Source organism: Halichondria panicea, chromosome 16 (assembly GCF_963675165.1).
Source record: "Halichondria panicea chromosome 16, odHalPani1.1, whole genome shotgun sequence".
Taxonomy (NCBI): Eukaryota; Metazoa; Porifera; class Demospongiae; order Suberitida; family Halichondriidae; genus Halichondria; species Halichondria panicea.
The window spans coordinates 4,483,474-4,502,231 of record NC_087392.1 but is presented as its reverse complement, the minus strand read 5'-3'; the positions used below and the strand labels follow the sequence as shown (position 1 = coordinate 4,502,231).

Here is an 18,758-nt window from a genome sequence, read left to right as displayed (position 1 = left end):
GAATGTTTGCATATGAGTATAATTATTATACCTGTATTTTCAGAGGTGTGTGTATCGCAATAGGTTCATGTTCTTGAGCATGTGTCCCTCGTCCAGTATACGAGACAGTCTATAGAGAGCTTCCTAAGAACTCTTCCTGTCCTCAGCCTGACACATTGTACCTCCAAATGTCAACAATAAGTTGGAAGTTGGAACCACGGGAACAAACAAGTGCCAGAGTATAATATAAAATTATAGTGACTGTATACATACGTTGTGAGGATGACATCAAAGTTATCACGATTGATGTCCTGTTGGGAACCTGCAGTGAATCATATACAAGTCAGCCCCTTCACATGCATAGAGCAAATACCATACACTGTGTAGATGACATGCTCTAGTGAGAGCAGTACTGTACACACAAGCACTCACCCTAGTGCGCTATGACTGTCATGGCTGGACACCAGGCCTCAAACTCACGAACCCAATCGTCTACAAGGGAAAGCTATCTGCCATTCTGGTGATACAAAATTACAGTACATCTTTCCAAAACACACATTCATTGTCAATCTGAAAAATCGCTATAGGATTCGTCGGGGAAAGCACCAAAATTATAGCGTAGAAACAAGCAAGCAGGAATGAGCCGTACGTCTATCTGTTGTAACATCATGAGTATAAACTAGTAAATGCATGGAGCGGGAACACAGTCAATAGACAATTACAACTTCAATTACAAATTCAACCACTAATTTTCAACCGGGAATATTATAGTGATGTGAATGTAATGTATCAACACTAGCTGTACATGTCATGACATATTGTAACGGATTGACTCTATATTATACACTCACCTTCATCTGCATGTGTGCACATCTCTAGTAGTCTTCATCTCCACTGAAGCAGGGAACAATAAACATCGATAAATAGATAACATTGATAAATAGAGATGATCCTATAGAGGTTGGCCGGGGCCTTGATTCACTACACATTGTATGCCAGGCGCAAACAAATCTGAGCTAGTATAAAAGCTTATACATTAATGAGTAGCTCACCTTGTGATTTCCACATGGTAATTTTCTTTCTTCTGTTCATATCAATCATTATGGTCGATCGTGATGAGGCCCTGTGGGTTGGCCAGGGAATCTCGCTGTGTGTGTGTGAGGGTATAATTATTATGATATTGAAGTTAGGGCTGACATTTTGTAACGATAATCAAGAGTACTCATAACTATATCTACTCTTGCTATAATACTGTGTGTGTGTGGGGGGGGGCACAAGGCTTTAGCAGGCAGCCTATAGCGAATACTCACAATCTCATGGCTAAAGGCAATGGTATCACCAGGTTATAAAAAATACAACTCGGCTATTCTCAGACTAATCAAACTTTATCTGTTATTATTCATTCCGCGTCGGCGGAATGCTTTACTTTTGCACTATACTACTGGATTCTATTATCCTGCCTCTGATATGAAGTATGATGATTACATACTTGAGCTGGGAATTATTGGAGCACCTTCTTCCACTGTACCTACGTGTGCATGTGTAGGGGGTGGGTGGTAGTGGATGGGTAAATTTGGGGGAGATGATTAAATATAAAGGAGGCGTCCTGTCGTGGGTGGTCAAAGTATTGCTAGGAAAAAGTATAGCTTACTGCACTATTATAGAGAAAAGTAATCGGGACAGTAATTTCTATAGCTGTTCCTCCACTGTATTGTGCAGGCACACGTGTGTAGGGGGAAATCAGTGCATCAGATACTATCTAGCAAGGTGCTGATATCAGTAGAATATCTTCAAAAAGAGCAATCACATCATTTGCACTGACTCAAAGCAACAAGCATAGGCACCTCTAATTTTTACGCCCAACAAAGTGAGAATTATTCAATACTACATTTTCATAATTAACCAAAGCAAAATAACCTACATGCACATGATAATTAATGGCTACCTTGTACAAACTTGAGGACCTCCTGGTACTTGTCTTTGGCTTGCATGTGTGTCTCGGATTAAGTCAATCAAGGGACTGGGTGAGAATGTGCCACCTTCATAATCCTAATGGCTGCCAGATGCTCGGATGTTTGGGGCTGGGAACACGACTCTCGTTGCCCGCTGTGTGAGGGGTGGTGGGGTGTGTGTGCATGCATGAGAGCAGGTGGAGTGTGCGTGTCCAGTGAGGCTTGTTAGAATGGGAAAAGAAAGGGATACAATAAGTCAGTGCATCAGATACTATCTAGCAAGGTGTTGATATCAGTAGAATACCTTCAAACAGAGCGATAACATCATTTGCACTAATGAGGTATCATTAAATTCATACAGTGTCATGCCGTACCATGCACATTCTGTACCTATTAATAAGAGTGCTGCGTCCATAACAGCATGCTCCGTTCAGCATGATTGCTATAAGAACTATCCGGGGTGTTTCTTTGCACCTGAGAATATCGTGACTGGGACAGTCCACAAACGATTATACATACCTGTATGTAATTAGTAATAGTCAGTTATTGCACTTCATTATTGTTTGTGGCACTGTAACTATAAGGCAGACTTTGACATAATTATATTGAGGCCGTATAAACATGGCAAAGGTGATCTTATCTAAAGCTCTATAAACACACGTGAGTTATCTAAAGTGTCTCTTGCAGCCTGGTCTAGCGCAGGGGAATAGTTTAACACATATATTTTCCTTAGCTGCTGCACGACCGATAGCAACCAGGTCGAGGACACCTCTTATTGGGAAAGTAGTCTCTAAACACACTTAAAGGGCATAGATGAAGATATAAACAATTGTAGCTGCCATTTTTAAGACATTTCAGAACTGAAGATCTTTTCTTGGGCAGAAACATAAATAAAACTGTACCTACCTTAGCGTGGCATATTCCAGCTTGATGGTGATGTTTCAGTCTGCACACAAACAAAACACATAATTATAGCATCACAGAAGTGTCCAGCATGTATATACTGCAATAGACTTTTATGCCTGCAACCATTAGGCCATGCATGTGCAGCAGCTGTACAGTATAGACCCACGCCACTAATTCAGGCACATAACTGCATGATGTACTACGCTACTACTCCTGATGCAACCAATTACAGGCCTCTATAAGGAATGGTATCAAAAGTCTTTGAATGCAAGTGGTCTAGACAGCACTGATTTCAGTGCAATGGTAGATATTCCGCTATTCTATACCTGAACTCCTGAGATAGCTTTGACCAGAGTGGACTTGCCGTGAGCTATACATGCCCAACAGTACCAAGTGAGCATCGGAGTAGCAAAGAATTAGCTCTTATGGTTGCATGCCTGGCGACTGATGACTTCAGATACAGTGTAGCTACATTCTGCATTAATGAGCAACAACAAAAGATAATCATTGTGAGCGGGGGAGGGGGAGCGAGTGTAGCTTCCGAACACAGGGCATAATTATCATACTTCTTTGAAACCCTTTATTAAGCACCACTTGGACATTAATATACAATAGCACTATAAGTATATAGCGGGTTATTACTCATGCATGCACGAGGGATGTACACTGAGCTAATACTATACTCGAGCCCTATAGGGCAAGATTGTGTTAGCAGTACAGCACAAGGGCGTACGTAAAAACCTACTTATTGCTGATCGGTGTAATAATGCACCAAGTCACACTGCAAGATGATCAAGCTACATGTACACTAATGAAACCTGTTACAATAGAGTCACTACCGGATGCACCCGTTGATATGTGGTATGGATCATCAGCCGTGACAGGAGACAAGGCATACTTTAACAATGGAAGTAAAACTGTTTACGAGCTCAGCAACAATAAGTGGCACAAGTTACCACTTTGCCCTAAAAACGCTTTCACTATCGTCAGTGTTGATGACATGCTCACAACTGTGGGGGGAGTGTCAGGCACACACATCTATAGTAACAAACTCTACAGCTACATTAACAACGAATGGGTCGAATACTTCCCTCGCATGCCAACCAGACGGAGGAGACCTGGAGTTGTGTACGCTAACAACACACTTATAGTGGCTAGGGGATCTGATTCAATAATTGTAACTACTATCGAGATTTTAAACACTGCTAACAGGCAATGGTCTGTCGTTGCCTCACTACCTGTGCCAAATGATCACCCATCCTTAACGATCTGTGGAGACTATGTGTACATACACCCACGAACTAATGATCAAGAGAAGTATTCAGTGTACAGATGCTCATTAAGACAACTAACTCAGTCTGAGCCAAGCTCAGCTATATGGGAGAAGATTGCCCCTTTGCCAGTTTACTATTCCTCTCTTGTTACCATCAATGGCCACCTGCTGGCAGTGGGTGGGGTGGACTCCAATATAGGTAGATCTAAGGACATATATCAGTACAATATGACATCATGGATTGTCGTTAATCAAATGTCAACATCTCGATCATCATGCTCCATTGCTGCCCTCCCTGAGAGCAAACTGATGGTGGTGGGAGGAGATGCTACAAACAGAAAATGTGAAGTATTTACTTTTGTATAGTATCTAATTTGTCATATTGTATAGGCTATACCAAATAAAAGATTTGATCATTCTGTTGAAAGTTATCAATCAGCATGACATATACAAGAGTAAATTTGGTGAGCATTAAATTTGATAGATGAAATATAATAGGCAATTTCTATTCTAATTACGTGAGATAGATTGATGCATACACAGTTAAGATAAGGCAAACTATGGTGATCTCTAACCTAATTCACCAAAATTAATAGATTACCGTAGAAACTGATTTATTATAGCGCATGCCGCTCATGGGGTCAATAGCAATGCTCAATACGCTTATATTCGACCTATAATGCAGTTATTTTCCAGCCCCACCCAGTAACCGGATGTCTCTGTGATGAGAGCTGACTCGTAAGCTAGCTAAAAGTGAGCAAGCAAGGCAAGCAGGCAACCCTAACTGCATGGATCTATATATTTTACAACATTAAAATCATATATTCACCAGAAACTGGAACAAAAGGGTCCAAGTCACCTCATCTATATGTCTCACATTTTCTCAGCATAATCAGACAAGGTAACAGTGCTCAGAGAGCGCTTCCAGATTGATAAGCTAGCTAGCTTACAGATAAACGAAAGTAGCTGAATCAATTCTAAATATTCACTAATGTATCCTTCGTAGAAAAGCGCGAGCATGCGCTTAAAATAAAGATACGCTTATAGTTGAGTAAGCGCTAATAATCCAGTTTCTATTATTATGGTATCAGTTATACAGTAGGTCAATTACTTCAACTGAACGAGCAGTATACCCATGCAGTAACTATAATTATGTCAAGAGTGCATAAGAAGAGAAGAGTGTCGAACTACTGATACTTCACTGTGCACAAAGTAACCTGACTCGCACGTGATAAAGTATCGTAAATTTAATAGTAATCTCCTAGTATAAATGTTAACAGTGACGTTTTTAGGAGTATGGTAATCGAACAATTCTAGCTAGTTGTTCGCATTCAACGTTCAGAGCTTGTGGAGCTGCTCACTGCACACTGATAGGAGACGATCTCTTCACAAAAATCATCTAAATAGAGACAATAGTCGAGTTGATCCTCTTCACTTGCACTCTTTACTCACTATTAACAACCTTTGTGCAGTTGCGTAATTATGCTCAAACGTCATCAATTGCGAGTTGCTCACGTGCAATTGACAGGATGTCATGTTACTTTGTGTACAGTGTTTGTGTAGAAGCATCAGTAGTTCGACACTCTTCTCTTCTTATGCACTCTTGATTATGTTAAGAGTTAAAAATGTACATGTTAACATAGCAGGTCCGAATTAACAACCATCTGCTACAATATTGAGGACAGCACAATGTTTGAGGGACTGTGAACGGAAGCAATCTTCTGCACATTAGCTAAACCATTCTCTTAACCCACAACACAAACTACCTACACTCTTCCAACCGGCACACAACATTCCCTTGCAGGCACTGACCATGTCAGCCCTAATTGACCCTGACTGACCTCTCTGCCATGCCCTTGTACAACGTCCACTTATTCTATGTCAGCTGATAGTGCTCCGTACTGGACACCTTGGCCGTGAGCTGACTCAGCACTTGTGACTCCGTAGTGTGAAGGGTGTCATGATCTGCTTGGCCTGTCTTACGTACTGGTCTTGGTGGATATATAGGCACCCAAGTCGTCCACTCTCTATGGAATGTGTGTGTGTGTGTGTGTGCATGTGTGGGGGGGGGGGAGCAGTGTAGTAAAAACTGTGAACTGTATACAGGGAGAAAACATAAAAATTTGGCTCAATCAAATTTTGTAAGCTAAAATATGTATAAGCTATTTCCATCATAGCTACTATCTAAATTGGTTATGGGTCGTTCCATGCAAGGGACTAATACGCCCCTACAACAGAACTTATCTAGTGTATAGTTTTTGTTTCCTCTCCCCTAGCGAGTACCTATAGTGGAGGAGGGGTTAGGGACGACAAGGAAGTGACCCAGCTGATAGAGGTGGGACAGGAACAATATTGCCTCCATTTTCTTACCAATACCCTGCATAAGTGGGGGATACTGTTGAATACATTGGCTTAGCTAACAAAGAAATTTGCTTTAACCAAATCTGGTGGCAAAATTGACAAACACAAACCACAATAGACCAGTGGCGGATCCAGGAATGTTAAGAGGGAGATTCCAAAATAGTAAAAAAACAAAAAAAGTGTCATCACTTTTCCTTTTTTTTTCATGTAATATCAAACAGTACAAATGTACAAAAGCAACAGGCCAAAAGATAAGAGGGGGGGGGCATACAGTTTAGCGGATACCATCCGCTGGAGGAGGTAAAGTTTGTTGGCGATGAAGCCACAGGCAGGCATTTCCTCTCCAAAGTGCAATGGCCAGGGGATGAAACAGGTGCTTCTTGGTGGAGGATGTCATGGTTACTCTCCGGTCGATGGCATTTCCGATGGCACCTATATTCCTTCGCCTAGACCTCCTAGTGTTTCTGCCACAATGGGAATGAAGTTTACACCTATGGAGCGGCAGGCCTGTAGATGGGTGGTGAGCTTGCGCCTAACTCCAACTTCTAGGGCGTGTCCAGGGGAGAAGGCAGCTTCATGAATGAGGGTTTGCTGGAGCGGTGATATTACATGGACGTCCAAGGCAAGCGGGCCTGCCACCTTGCCAAGTTGGGAGGAAGACGTCAGCGGGTCTTGACAGGGATTCTGGGATTAAACCTTGGGCCTCGCGGGATGGTCCGAGAGCTGCAGATTGAGCGGCTGAGAAAATGACATCTCTGACCGCATTGTGGCGGGTGATTCTGTCTCCATTTCCGCCACAGCCAACTTGATGGTCACCATACTCGTCTGCGAAGGTGCGACATGCTGGGCAGAGGTGGGGGGCACTGTGGAGAGGGATGCCGAGCCAATATTTCAAGCAGCTGTTGAATTCCTTGTCCTGCATGTGGAGGCCAAGCACATCTGATGGCACCCCGTTCAACCAATCTCCATGCAGCATGGAGTAGAGCAGACGAGTTTGCCAAAGCACGAGCTCTGGTTGAAGGTGAGGTGTCCAAGAGGTTTTGGTGCATGGCTTCATCAATGGCACAGGACAACGTCAAGTGGCGCTGACGTAGAGGGATGTCTATGTCATCGAGATTGAGCCATTCAGGTGGGAAGAGGAGGATGACAGGGCACACACTTTTCCTAAGCAATGAGCATGCGCATTACAGAGCCCTGCCCACATATCAATTATGACTAGTACCTACAGATCACGATCATTCAAGCTGAGTTGCTAGCTAGCTTGGATGCATGCATGGTATATAGGTTGATCTCCAGTGTTTCTTGTGTGAATGGGGGGTTCCGTTGAACCCATGGAACCTGTCTGGATCCGCCACTGTAGACAATGGGTATTGCCCTCAGGCAATGTAAATTGACAAACACACCAGGAACTTTGATGGTAACAGTCTACAAAGGGGAAGGGGGCCACTCCTCACCACTAACACAAAGCTCTCTTCCTGCATGGAACTAAGCTACAAAACATAAAGCTGCGTTTATACAAACATTATAATTATCATGAATTTGATGAACATTTTTGCAATTTTGCTGCATGCAGGCAGAATTCAAAATCACATGGAAACTTGGGTAATGATCGACCACGATTGTGATTGTTTTTAAAAACGATCGTTGCCAAAGCTCAAGCCTAAGATAATGACTGCATCAGCAGAGCCTTGCAGCTTTCTTCTCACTCTTGGAGCTACCAATAGCTAGCATTCTAGTGGAGAGCTAACCATGCACTAAGTAGAGTAGCAATACTCCAGGGAAAAGTTTTGCTACGCACTCTTCTGAAAAGGCTGCAATGGCCCGGCATTCCAAGTAAGTGAAACTAGGAGAACGAAGTATTATTTTGCAAATCCACGAATTAAAATCCAAGTAAACATGACTAGAAGCCTATAGAAACTCTTACTTGCACATGATTGATCCGGCTGTAGCAGTCTACACACACACACACAATATCGTATACCTTGCTTGCGCATGCGCACCGAGGCATAACTACAGCCACAGTATAATTACTCCAATTTATATACACAAACAGTGGCTGGTCCTAGACAACACATTCATTCTGATTTCCCCTGACCAGAACAGAACCAGGTTGCAGCACATTATGCATTGGAGAGTACACACTAGGAGACTGGCTCACCATAATTTTCATCAGCCAGTATTACATTAAGGTATTGAGTGTAGCAGGACCAACGGGTTGAAACCAAGCAATATTGATTGAATGACAGATACTCCTTAACTAAACAAAATCCTGAGAGATGAGGGACTAACCATAGATACTGAATGCACATGCATGCACATGCACATGCACATGCTTCTGTATAAAAAAAACACAAATTATACTTGTACTTTATACCCTCAAGCTTATAATTCCCTGGGAAGTATGAAATTATGGCTCATAATTCCCTGCTAAACACACACAAGTGGGATCTAAACACTATATACGTGACCCCTAAACTCCATTACACTATTAGATTTGTTATAGTGCTTGACTGCTCACCTTGGGTTCATAACAGCAGGTTGTGCCACGTATACCGCTACATGTGGCAGTTTAATTGGCCCCTTACTTTTCGAGATATTAGAAACAAGTTTGGGGGTGTGTAATATACAGTGAGTATTTAGTGTGCGCACGAACAAATCCTGTAATTTCCGTAATATTCCTAAAAACAAGCTGTGGGGGTTTCTATAATAGTAGTGGATAGCTAATTACGCGTGATTGTTGACCGAAAACGTAGGCGTGGTTTACCCGAATGCATGCAATGCAGTGCAAGATGAAGTCAAACGAAATTTACTCACGAAAATCACCATGCATTTTCAAGTTAAACGAATTTTTTTACCCCAAAAAAATGTTGGTATTGCATGGAAACAGAAGAACCTCAGCTACTCCGTCTTACAAATTAGTATTGTTTTCCAGATCTCATACATGTTGCACTCTGGTACTCCTATAGGCTATAGATCTAATTTGTTGCACTCAGTTACTCTGCATGTCTTCACGCACACAATAGTATATACACAGTGCATGCACGGCAGAGATCGTTGACTATACTACTCAGTTGTAAATGGGTTTGGTAACAGCTTCTAATCAATAGGTGTTTCATAGTACAAGCCACCTGTACCAGTGCATGTGTCATGTGTATTGGGTTTTACCCTCGTGCAGTTGTATGTATTCCCTCGGGCTGGGCTGTGCCCTTACATAGAACTGCCTTTGGGTGCAAATGTAGATATCCATGGTACAACTATTACATAAAGTCAGATCTAATTAATAACATGGTCTCTGGGTCCTTTGAAGATCTGAAGAAAACAAGGATTATTAAACATCACCTGAATAACCATAAATTTACATGCCACCCCCTAACTTCAACATCTCTATTCGACGATCTGACTGAAAAAAGCATGGGACAAGACCCACAAAAACATTGCAATGTGAAAAATTGTTATAATTATATAAGATTGGGCTGGGGAAACACCAAAAAGCGTAGAAGCAAGAAGGCAGGCGAGAGTAAAACTCCAATCCGTTACAATGTCATGAACATGCATGTACAGCTGAGGTACATTATATTAGCATCACATGATGCTAATTAATATAATTGTCCCCTAAATTGTCCCCCAAGATGCATGTCCTAGCTATATATTGACTGTATGCATGTGTTAGGGTTGGCCGGGAAAACTACAAAATAGCATGGAAAAACTGTACCAGCGATAAACTTTAACGTATACATGTGAATGACGTTGTAACGGATTGGAGTTATGCTCTCGCCTGCTTTCTTGTCTCTTGATGCTTCCCCTGGCCAATCCAAGCAATTTTCACATTGCAAATGTTTTTGTGGGTCTACTTATAATAATATAATTGTCTCTGTATCCATTGTAGCCGCGTGTCCCAATGTATTTGCTTTTGGTATGCATGCTGTCACTGACCAGGAAAGCTCCCAACAAGACCTGCACCATGCAGATGCTCAGAGAGAAAGATGAACAAATTGCCCAAAAAGACACACAGCAGCCAGAGTGAGCTACAAGCAAATTAAGAAACAATAATACAAAACAATGAACATTTACATACAAAGGACATTGAAAATGGTCAACTCACTACAAGACTAGGCCAAGCAATACAAGAAAACCAAACTCTTCAACAAGACAAAGCAACCCTTCAACATGAGGCTGGAGCCAGAGAGAGACAGCTGAGGAGACTCAACCAAGAGTTGCAATCAAGTGAGGAGAACACTGCTGCCCTCCAACAAGCCATCGATCAACGAGACAGAGAAGGGACCCAACTGAGACAAACGTTGGCAAGCAAGAACGAGGAATCTCACCATTTATCGACTCGAATGCACCAAGTCGCGCTGCAAGATGAGCAAGCTACACCAATGAATCATGTTATAATGGAGTCACTACCTGAGCCACCTGTTGGTATGAGGTCAGGATCATCAGCCGTGATTGGAGACAAGGCATACTTTAATCCATATCGAAGTTACACTGTTTATGACTTCAGCAACAATCAGTGGCACAAGTTACCACCTTGCCCTAACAAGTACTTCACTATTGTCAGTGTTGATGACATTCTCACAACTGTGGGGGGGTCAGACACAAAACCCTTTAGTAATAAACTCTACAGCTTCATAAACAACAAATGGGTCGAACACTTCCCTCCTATGCCAAGCGAACGGTGGGGACCTGGAGCTGTGTACGCTAACAACACACTTGTAGTGGCTAGCGGATGGGGTGATTCAAAAAATTTAACTTCAGTCGAGATGTTAAACACTGCTAACATGCAATGGTCTATTGTTAGCTCACTACCTGTGCCAACCACTCAATCATCATCAACGATCTGTGAAGACTATGTGTACATACACCCTCACACTATATAGAGATGCTCAAGAGAAGTATTCTGTGTACAAATGCTCATTAAGACAACTAACTCAATCCCAACCAAGCTCAGCTATATGGGAAAAGATTGCCCCTTTGCCAGTTTACGGGTCTTCTCTTGTTACCATCAATGGGCTCCTGTTGGCAGTGGATGGGAGGGACTCCAATGAAGATAAGACTGACATATATCACTACAACATGACATCATGGAATATAATTAGTCAAATGTTATAACACCTCGATCATCATGCCTCACTGCTGCCCTCCCTGGGAACAAACTGATGGTGGTATTCAGTGTACAAATGCTCATTAAGACATGGAGGTGTCAAAGCTACATAACTTAGCAATAGCTTTTATACACACATTATATCTAGCCTCGATCCCAGGCCGAGTTTTCGCTTTTATAACGGTTAGGCGAACAACTGGGCCTGGTACTAGTTGTCTGCGCATGCGTCAGTCGTTCGTCAGATTCTGACGAATGGATATTCTTGTTCACTTTCGTGACATTTATATTCGTGTACTATCGTGTACTAGAAGTCAGTTCCCGTTTTATCATTATTGGAATCGATTGGAATGGCTCTTAGTTGAAGCTTCTCTCTTCTCTGAAGCTTATTCTGAAGACTGAACAACAAGGGAAGAGGTATAAAGCTTTGTCAAGCTTGTTAAGGTCAGATATTTTTGTGTGGGCCCTATGGCTATGCTATCAAGTGTTGTTCATGTTTGGCAAGATCTACCGGTACGTAGGTAGACTATATATAGTTTCATCATTAATATGGTGGATCAAGTGAAGAGTGTGAGCTAGAGAACTTGGTGCTGCCATCATCAGCTCGTCGACAATGACACTATAACCGAGAAATTTAATATGTATAGATCTACACATAATTATTTAAAATGTCTACTTCTCTGTACAGGATCTAGGAGCAATGGCTAATATCCAGCTATCCCAACAGTGCTCCTCTTGGCTATACTAACGGACGAGACTGGACAGTTTAAGGTAAGGGTTTAACCATCTTTGGTTTCTTTTAATATTGTCCTATACTCACAGGACTGGAGTATGACCTGCTCATTCGAGCGTTGCTGGGTAGCTCAGAGACATCAAGAGAATCTACGTTTTCTCAAGCAAAATTTAACTGAGTTACGAGTTGGGGCCTAGAATCACAGAAGTCCAGCAGCCTGCTAAATCTTTTTGAAATGTAATTTGAAGGCATTCAATCATCCTGAAGTTGCCCTGGGTCACTGTAATTGTGCTGCAGCACAACTGGCAACTCCCCAGGCCTTTGTGTGAAGCAGCTCCCTATGTGCATCTTTTGTGTACTCACTCTGTGCATTTTCTGTGTACAAATTTCGATTATTGATTTATTAAATATTTTTGCCGACCACAAATATACAATGAAAATTTGACGCATGCGCAGACAACTAGTACCAGGCCCAGTTGTTCGCCTAACCGTTATAAAAGCGAAAACTCGGCCTGGGATCGAGGCTAACATTATATCATGATAAGAACATTTTTGCATTTTTCTGCATGCACCTGCCAGTGGATGATTCTAAAAACCAATACATTCCCAATAGAAAACAAACCCATTCACATACGCATTGCCGAATGACCAAAACACCCCAAAAAATTAGTGGTACAAAAAAGCAGCGTGGGCATAGTTTATGGCTTCTCTCAACCAATACAACACAATAACCACAAGGTTAAAAGAACACAACACCCCGGCCCCTGCCGTCCTAAGAGCATCACAATAATAAATAACTAAAACAAAGGAACCCAAAAAGCACATGGAACTTGATAAAAATGGCGAGAAAGTAACCGTGCAGTAAGCAAATGAATATTGTGCATTAGTAAAACCAGTAGGTTTTACATAGGATTGGCAGTGGGTTTGCCTGTGTTTAGCAATAATTTACATATTTTGACTCATGTTCAATCTCTGCAGGGAAAGGCCACATCAAGAAACTGGCTGGACAGATAGTTTATTTCGCCTTTTCTCTCTTTGTATCTCTCATTTCATAATCCATGAACGTTTTAATGAATTAATATTGTCATTTTAAAAATGACAATATTAATGTGAATGACGTTGTAATGGATTGGAGTTATGCTCTCGTCTGATTTCTTGTTTCCACGCTTTTTGGTGGTTCCTCTGGCCAATCCTAGCAATTTTTCACATTGTAAATAAGTGTTATACACTTGAAGCCTAAACAGCATGATACTTAGTAATTCTATCAACTAGCTATTCCTACAATAAAGCTAAGTCTCTATAATTATGTGAATGAGATAATTTTATATATAGTTTCCTTTTTTGTTTGTCACAATAGCACAACATTGTAACTGTGCATGGTGCCACGCTAAAGCTTTTATACATGCACACATTATATCATGATGAACATTTTTGCATATTAATTTTGCTGCATGCAGGCAGAATCCAGAATCACAGGGAAACTCAAAGAGTGGGTAATGATCGACCACTATTGTTGTTAAAAACGATCGATGCCAGTCTAGCTGCATCAGCAGAGCCTTACAGCTCTCTTTTCACTCTTGCAGCTAGCTAGTGTTCTAGTGCAGAGCTAATGAAAGCACCGCGGGTGCTGATGCCTCGGTGCATGGAGGTATCAAAGCAAAGCTATAGCTTTTATACACATATGATAATTATTATAATTATCATGATGAACATTTTTATTTTGCTGCATGCATGCAGAGAATCACAGAACTAAACGAGTGGGTAATGATCGACCATTATTGTTGTTAAAAACGATCGATGCCAAAAGAAGTCTAAGATGAATGGCTGCAGCAGCAGAGGCTTGCAACTCTCTTCTCACTCTTGCAGCTACCAATAGCTAGTGTTCTAGTGCAGAGCTAACTACTAAGTAGAGCAGCAACACTACATGGACAAGTTTTGCTACGTGCTCTTCTGAAAAGGCTGCAATGGCATTCCAAGTAAGCAAAAGTAGGCATAACTTGAGAACGAAGCATTATTTTGCAAATCCACGAATTAAGATCCAAGAAAACATGACTAGAAGCCTATAGAAACTCTTACTTGCACTTGATTGATCCTTGAGCAGCTGTCTGTGTCTATGTCTGTGTCTGTCTACACACACACACAAAAACACTACCGTATAGATATACCTCGCTTGCATGCGCATGCACACCAAGGCATAATAGTAACACGTGACTGTAATTAAAATCTGTAATTAAAATATGCAACTGGGAATGTGCTAGATGTGTGGGGAGAGTTGGCGCGCCTCTTAACCAACCGTTTCTGATTCTCAAGGTCGGATATCTATAGCTACCCCCGGTTGCTATTCCAATGTGTTTAACTATAATTGCTGTTCTAGCTTTAGTGCCTCCAACAGGGTGTTCTCAGCATTAGTACACAGCATACAAATTAGAAACTGTTTATAAGACGGGCTCGATGTATATAGATAATGTGTATTCAATGAACTACAAGGAAGACGGTCATCTTTTGATAGAAATCCCGTTTGAGTCAGAGACCCGGATTTCAATGGACGTGTATACACGCGACTTTATTTTTTATTTTCCAATCTCCCACACACACACACACACACACACACACACACACACACACACACACACACACACACACACACACACACACACACACACACACACACACACACACACACACACACACACACACACACACACACACACACACACACACACACACACACACACACACACACACACACACACACACACACACACACACACACACACACACACACACACACACACACACACACACACACACACACACACACACACACACACACACACACACACACACACACACACACACACACACACACACACACACCTTGTACTGCAATGCAGAGTTTGTGCAGCTTAAAGTCGAACATTACACTCATAATTATCTTCCCACACGAGGTTGGGAGCAGTATCTCTGTGACTGGACTCCTTTCGGATGGCCCTCACCATGAATGCAGTGGAGGGTGTCGTCAGTGTCTCAGGAATAGGGGATGGTTGGTGGCCTTGCAAAAGTCTACCATCACATCCATCCTCTTCTTGGAGCTCATCCCCTGTATATAGTGGAGAGACAGACGGTGCTCAGTATGGGGTACAAAAATCTACAATGAACATGCAGGTCATACATTCAATGAAGTTTTGTTGCTAGGTAACCGCCATCAATTTTTATAAGGTTTTGAAACCATAGATATTAATGATGCACATCCGGCTAGAATACCTACTCTGCACATAATCACTATAATCAAGGGCTATAATCTAAAACACCCAACAAGCACATGCACAAATAACTATTCACTATAGTTTGTACACTCCTGTATAGTTTAATTGCTAACAAGTCACTATATAGCTATGGCTGAGAGACAAGAAAGTGAACAAGAGTACATATTCAGAAATGTTCAACTCTTTAAGAATGATATCCTTGGTACTGGCTCCTACGGGGCAGTGTGTAAAGCCAAGTGTGACCAGCTACCCTGTGCTGCCAAGCTACTCTATCCAGTGCTCTTCCAAATGACTGCTCCAGATCCTGGTAAAGAACATAGACACCCGTTTAGAAGATTCGAAACAGAGTGTGCATTTCTGAGTCGTATCAACCACCCTAACATTGTACAGTACTTGGGGACCTATCGCGATCTCGATACAAATGCACCAGTTCTTCTCATGGAGCTCATGGACGAGAGTCTGACGCACTTCCTGGAGTCATCACCTGGAGACATTCCATACCACATCCAAATCAACGTATGCTATGACATAGCTCAAGCACTTGCCTTTCTCCACTCCAATGGGATCATCCATCGCGATCTCTCCAGCAACAATGTCCTACTGATTGCAGGCAGTCGAGCCAAAGTCACCGATTTCGGAATGTCCAAATTCACGGACATAAACGTCTCCCGACTAGCCACAATGACCACATGCCCGGGAACACCAGCCTTCATGTCTCCCGAGGCACTAAACGAACCACCAGTGTACACAGAGAAACTAGACAACTTCTCATTTGGTGTGCTTCTAGTTCAGACCACAACTCGACAGTTTCCAAAGCCAACAGATCGATTTGACACTGTTCAACTTCCTGATCCACGAAGTCCAGGTCGCACAGTTGAAGCTAGATTGCCGATTCCAGAACTGGAAAGACGAGAAGCACACATGAACCTGATTGAGCCAACCCACCCTCTACTGCTGATTGCTCGTCACTGTCTCAAAGACAGAGATGTTGAACGGCCATCTTCCCAACAGCTTTGCCAAACACTAGATGCTCTCAAGAGGACACAACGGTACGAGGAAAGCTCCCAACAAGACCTGCACCAGATGCTTAGAGAACAACTACAAGCAAATCAACAGATTTTAACTGAGCAAATACAAGCAAATGAACAGATTACAGCAGAAAATCAAGAAACAATAACACGTAACAATGAACAGTTATATACAAAAGACATTGAAATTTGTCAAGTCACTACAAGACTGGGCCAAGCAATGCAAAAAAACCAAACACTTCAACAAGACAAAGTAACCCTTCAACAGGAGGCTGAAGCCAGGGAGAGACAGCTGAGGAGACTCAACCAAGAGTTGCAATTAAGTGAGGGGAACACTGCTGCCCTCCAACAAGCCATCGATCAACGAGACAGAGAAGTGACTCAACTGAAACAAACGTTGGAAAGCAAAAACGAGGAAATTCACGATCTATCGACTCAAATGCATCAAGTCGCACTGCAAGATGAGCAAGCTACATCAATGAAACCTGTTACAATAGAATCACTACCTGATGCACCTGTTAGTATGGGGTATGGATCATCATCAGCCGTAATTAGAGACGAGGCATACTTTAATACATACGGACGTAAAACTATTTATGCGTTCAGCAACAATCAGTGGTACAAGTTACCACCTTGCCCTAACAAAGAGTTCACTATCGTCAGTGTTGACGACATGCTCACAACTGTGGGGGGGTGGTCAGACACACAAAAGTATAGTAACAAACTCTACACCTACTTTAATAACAAATGGGACGAACACTTCGCTCCCATGCCAACTGGACGGAGGAGACCAAGAGCTGTGTACGATAACAACACACTTGTAGTGACTGGGGGATGGTGCGATCCAAAATATTTAAATACAGTCGAAATACTAAACACTGCTAACATGCAATGGTCTATTGTTAGCTCACTACCTGTACCAACCGATAACCCATCAACAACGATCTGTGGAGACTATGTGTACATGCACCCACGAACTAGTGATGCTGAAGAGAAGTATTCAGTGTACAAATGCTCATTAAGACAACTAATTCGGTCCCAGCCAAGCTCAGCTATATGGGAGAAAATTTCCCTTTTGCCAATTTACTATTCCTCTCTTATTACCATCAATGGCCATCTGCTGGCAGTGGGTGGGCTGGACTCCAAAGGAGATAACACTAAGGACATATATCAGTACAACGAGACATCATGGATTGTTATTAGTCAAATGTCGATATCTCGAGCAGCATGCCTTACTGCTGCCCTCCCCGGGAACAAACTGATGGTAGTGGGTGGAGATCGTACAGAAAGAAAATGTGAAACAATTACTTTTGTATAGTACTTAACTAGTTCTTTATGTCTTATTATAGTACGCTATACAACATTATCAGATATGATAATTATGTTGAAAGTTATCAGCATAACAGTTGTAAAAGTAAATTTGGCGAGCATTAAATTTGTTGGATAGCATAAGCAGTTCCTATAACACTAGCAAACTAAGGTGATCCCTAGCTAACCTAATCATCAAAATTAATAGCTATACGGTATATACGTAGGTCAATTTACAACCATCTGCTACGATAATATTGAGGACAACACAATGTTTGAGGGACTGTGAATGTTTGCATATGAGTATAATTATTATACCTGTATTTTCAGAGGTGTGTGTATCGCAATAGGTTCATGTTCTTGAGCATGTGTCCCTCGTCCAGTATACGAGACAGTCTATAGAGAGCTTCCTAAGAACTCTTCCTGTCCTCAGCCTGACACATTGTACCTCCAAATGTCAACAATAAGTTGGAAGTTGGAACCACGGGAACAAACAAGTGCCAGAGTATAATATAAAATTATAGTGACTGTATACATACGTTGTGAGGATGACATCAAAGTTATCACGATTGATGTCCTGTTGGGAACCTGCAGTGAATCATATACAAGTCAGCCCCTTCACATGCATAGAGCAAATACCATACACTGTGTAGATGACATGCTCTAGTGAGAGCAGTACTGTACACACAAGCACTCACCCTAGTGCGCTATGACTGTCATGGCTGGACACCAGGCCTCAAACTCACGAACCCAATCGTCTACAAGGGAAAGCTATCTGCCATTCTGGTGATACAAAATTACAGTACATCTTTCCAAAACACACATTCATTGTCAATCTGAAAAATCGCTAT

At 42.0% G+C, this 18,758-nt stretch overlaps 2 protein-coding genes and 2 long non-coding RNA genes across 7 annotated transcripts in view; 3 read left to right on the top strand and 1 right to left on the bottom strand.

The window, feature by feature from the left end:
• Window positions 1-18,758, bottom strand: part of LOC135350503 (uncharacterized) — a 74,539-nt gene that overhangs the window by 51,742 nt on the left and 4,039 nt on the right. Inside the window, exons 1-10 of one of the 4 annotated variants that reach the window (XR_010399167.1) lie at window positions 3,164-3,339; window positions 2,838-2,877; window positions 2,322-2,450; window positions 1,925-2,085; window positions 1,469-1,507; window positions 1,032-1,126; window positions 831-873; window positions 412-471; window positions 253-301; window positions 32-161 (exon numbers count right to left, since the gene is read on the bottom strand). This is a non-coding gene — a long non-coding RNA (uncharacterized LOC135350503). Of the gene's footprint in view, window positions 1-31; window positions 162-252; window positions 302-411; window positions 472-830; window positions 874-1,031; window positions 1,127-1,468; window positions 1,508-1,924; window positions 2,086-2,321; window positions 2,451-2,837; window positions 2,878-3,163; window positions 3,340-5,951; window positions 6,138-6,393; window positions 6,488-15,182; window positions 15,406-18,225; window positions 18,356-18,446; window positions 18,496-18,605; window positions 18,666-18,758 lie in introns of those variants that run through there. The other 3 variants (XR_010399168.1, XR_010399170.1, XR_010399169.1) reach the window with 3 other exon arrangements.
• Window positions 3,609-4,529, top strand: LOC135350499 (kelch-like protein 3). The gene has a single exon (XM_064549304.1). The coding sequence runs from the start codon at window positions 3,649-3,651 to the stop codon at window positions 4,474-4,476; it is 828 nt and encodes a 275-aa protein (XP_064405374.1). The 5' UTR covers window positions 3,609-3,648; the 3' UTR covers window positions 4,477-4,529.
• Window positions 11,735-12,732, top strand: LOC135349530 (uncharacterized). Its single transcript, XR_010398935.1, has 3 exons — window positions 11,735-12,016; window positions 12,261-12,343; window positions 12,395-12,732. It is a non-coding gene; the product is annotated as an uncharacterized LOC135349530 (long non-coding RNA).
• Window positions 14,111-18,004, top strand: LOC135350478 (misshapen-like kinase 1). The gene is made up of 2 exons (XM_064549283.1): window positions 14,111-14,281; window positions 15,254-18,004. The coding sequence occupies exon 2, from the start codon at window positions 15,701-15,703 to the stop codon at window positions 17,915-17,917; it is 2,217 nt and encodes a 738-aa protein (XP_064405353.1). The 5' UTR covers window positions 14,111-14,281; window positions 15,254-15,700; the 3' UTR covers window positions 17,918-18,004.

What these genes read in the sequence shown, in the direction of transcription:
- LOC135350499 (XM_064549304.1), top strand. Translation starts at nt 3,649, where the DNA reads ATGAAACCTGTTACAATAGAGTCACTACCGGATGCACCCGTTGATATG.
- LOC135350478 (XM_064549283.1), top strand. Translation starts at nt 15,701, where the DNA reads ATGGCTGAGAGACAAGAAAGTGAACAAGAGTACATATTCAGAAATGTT.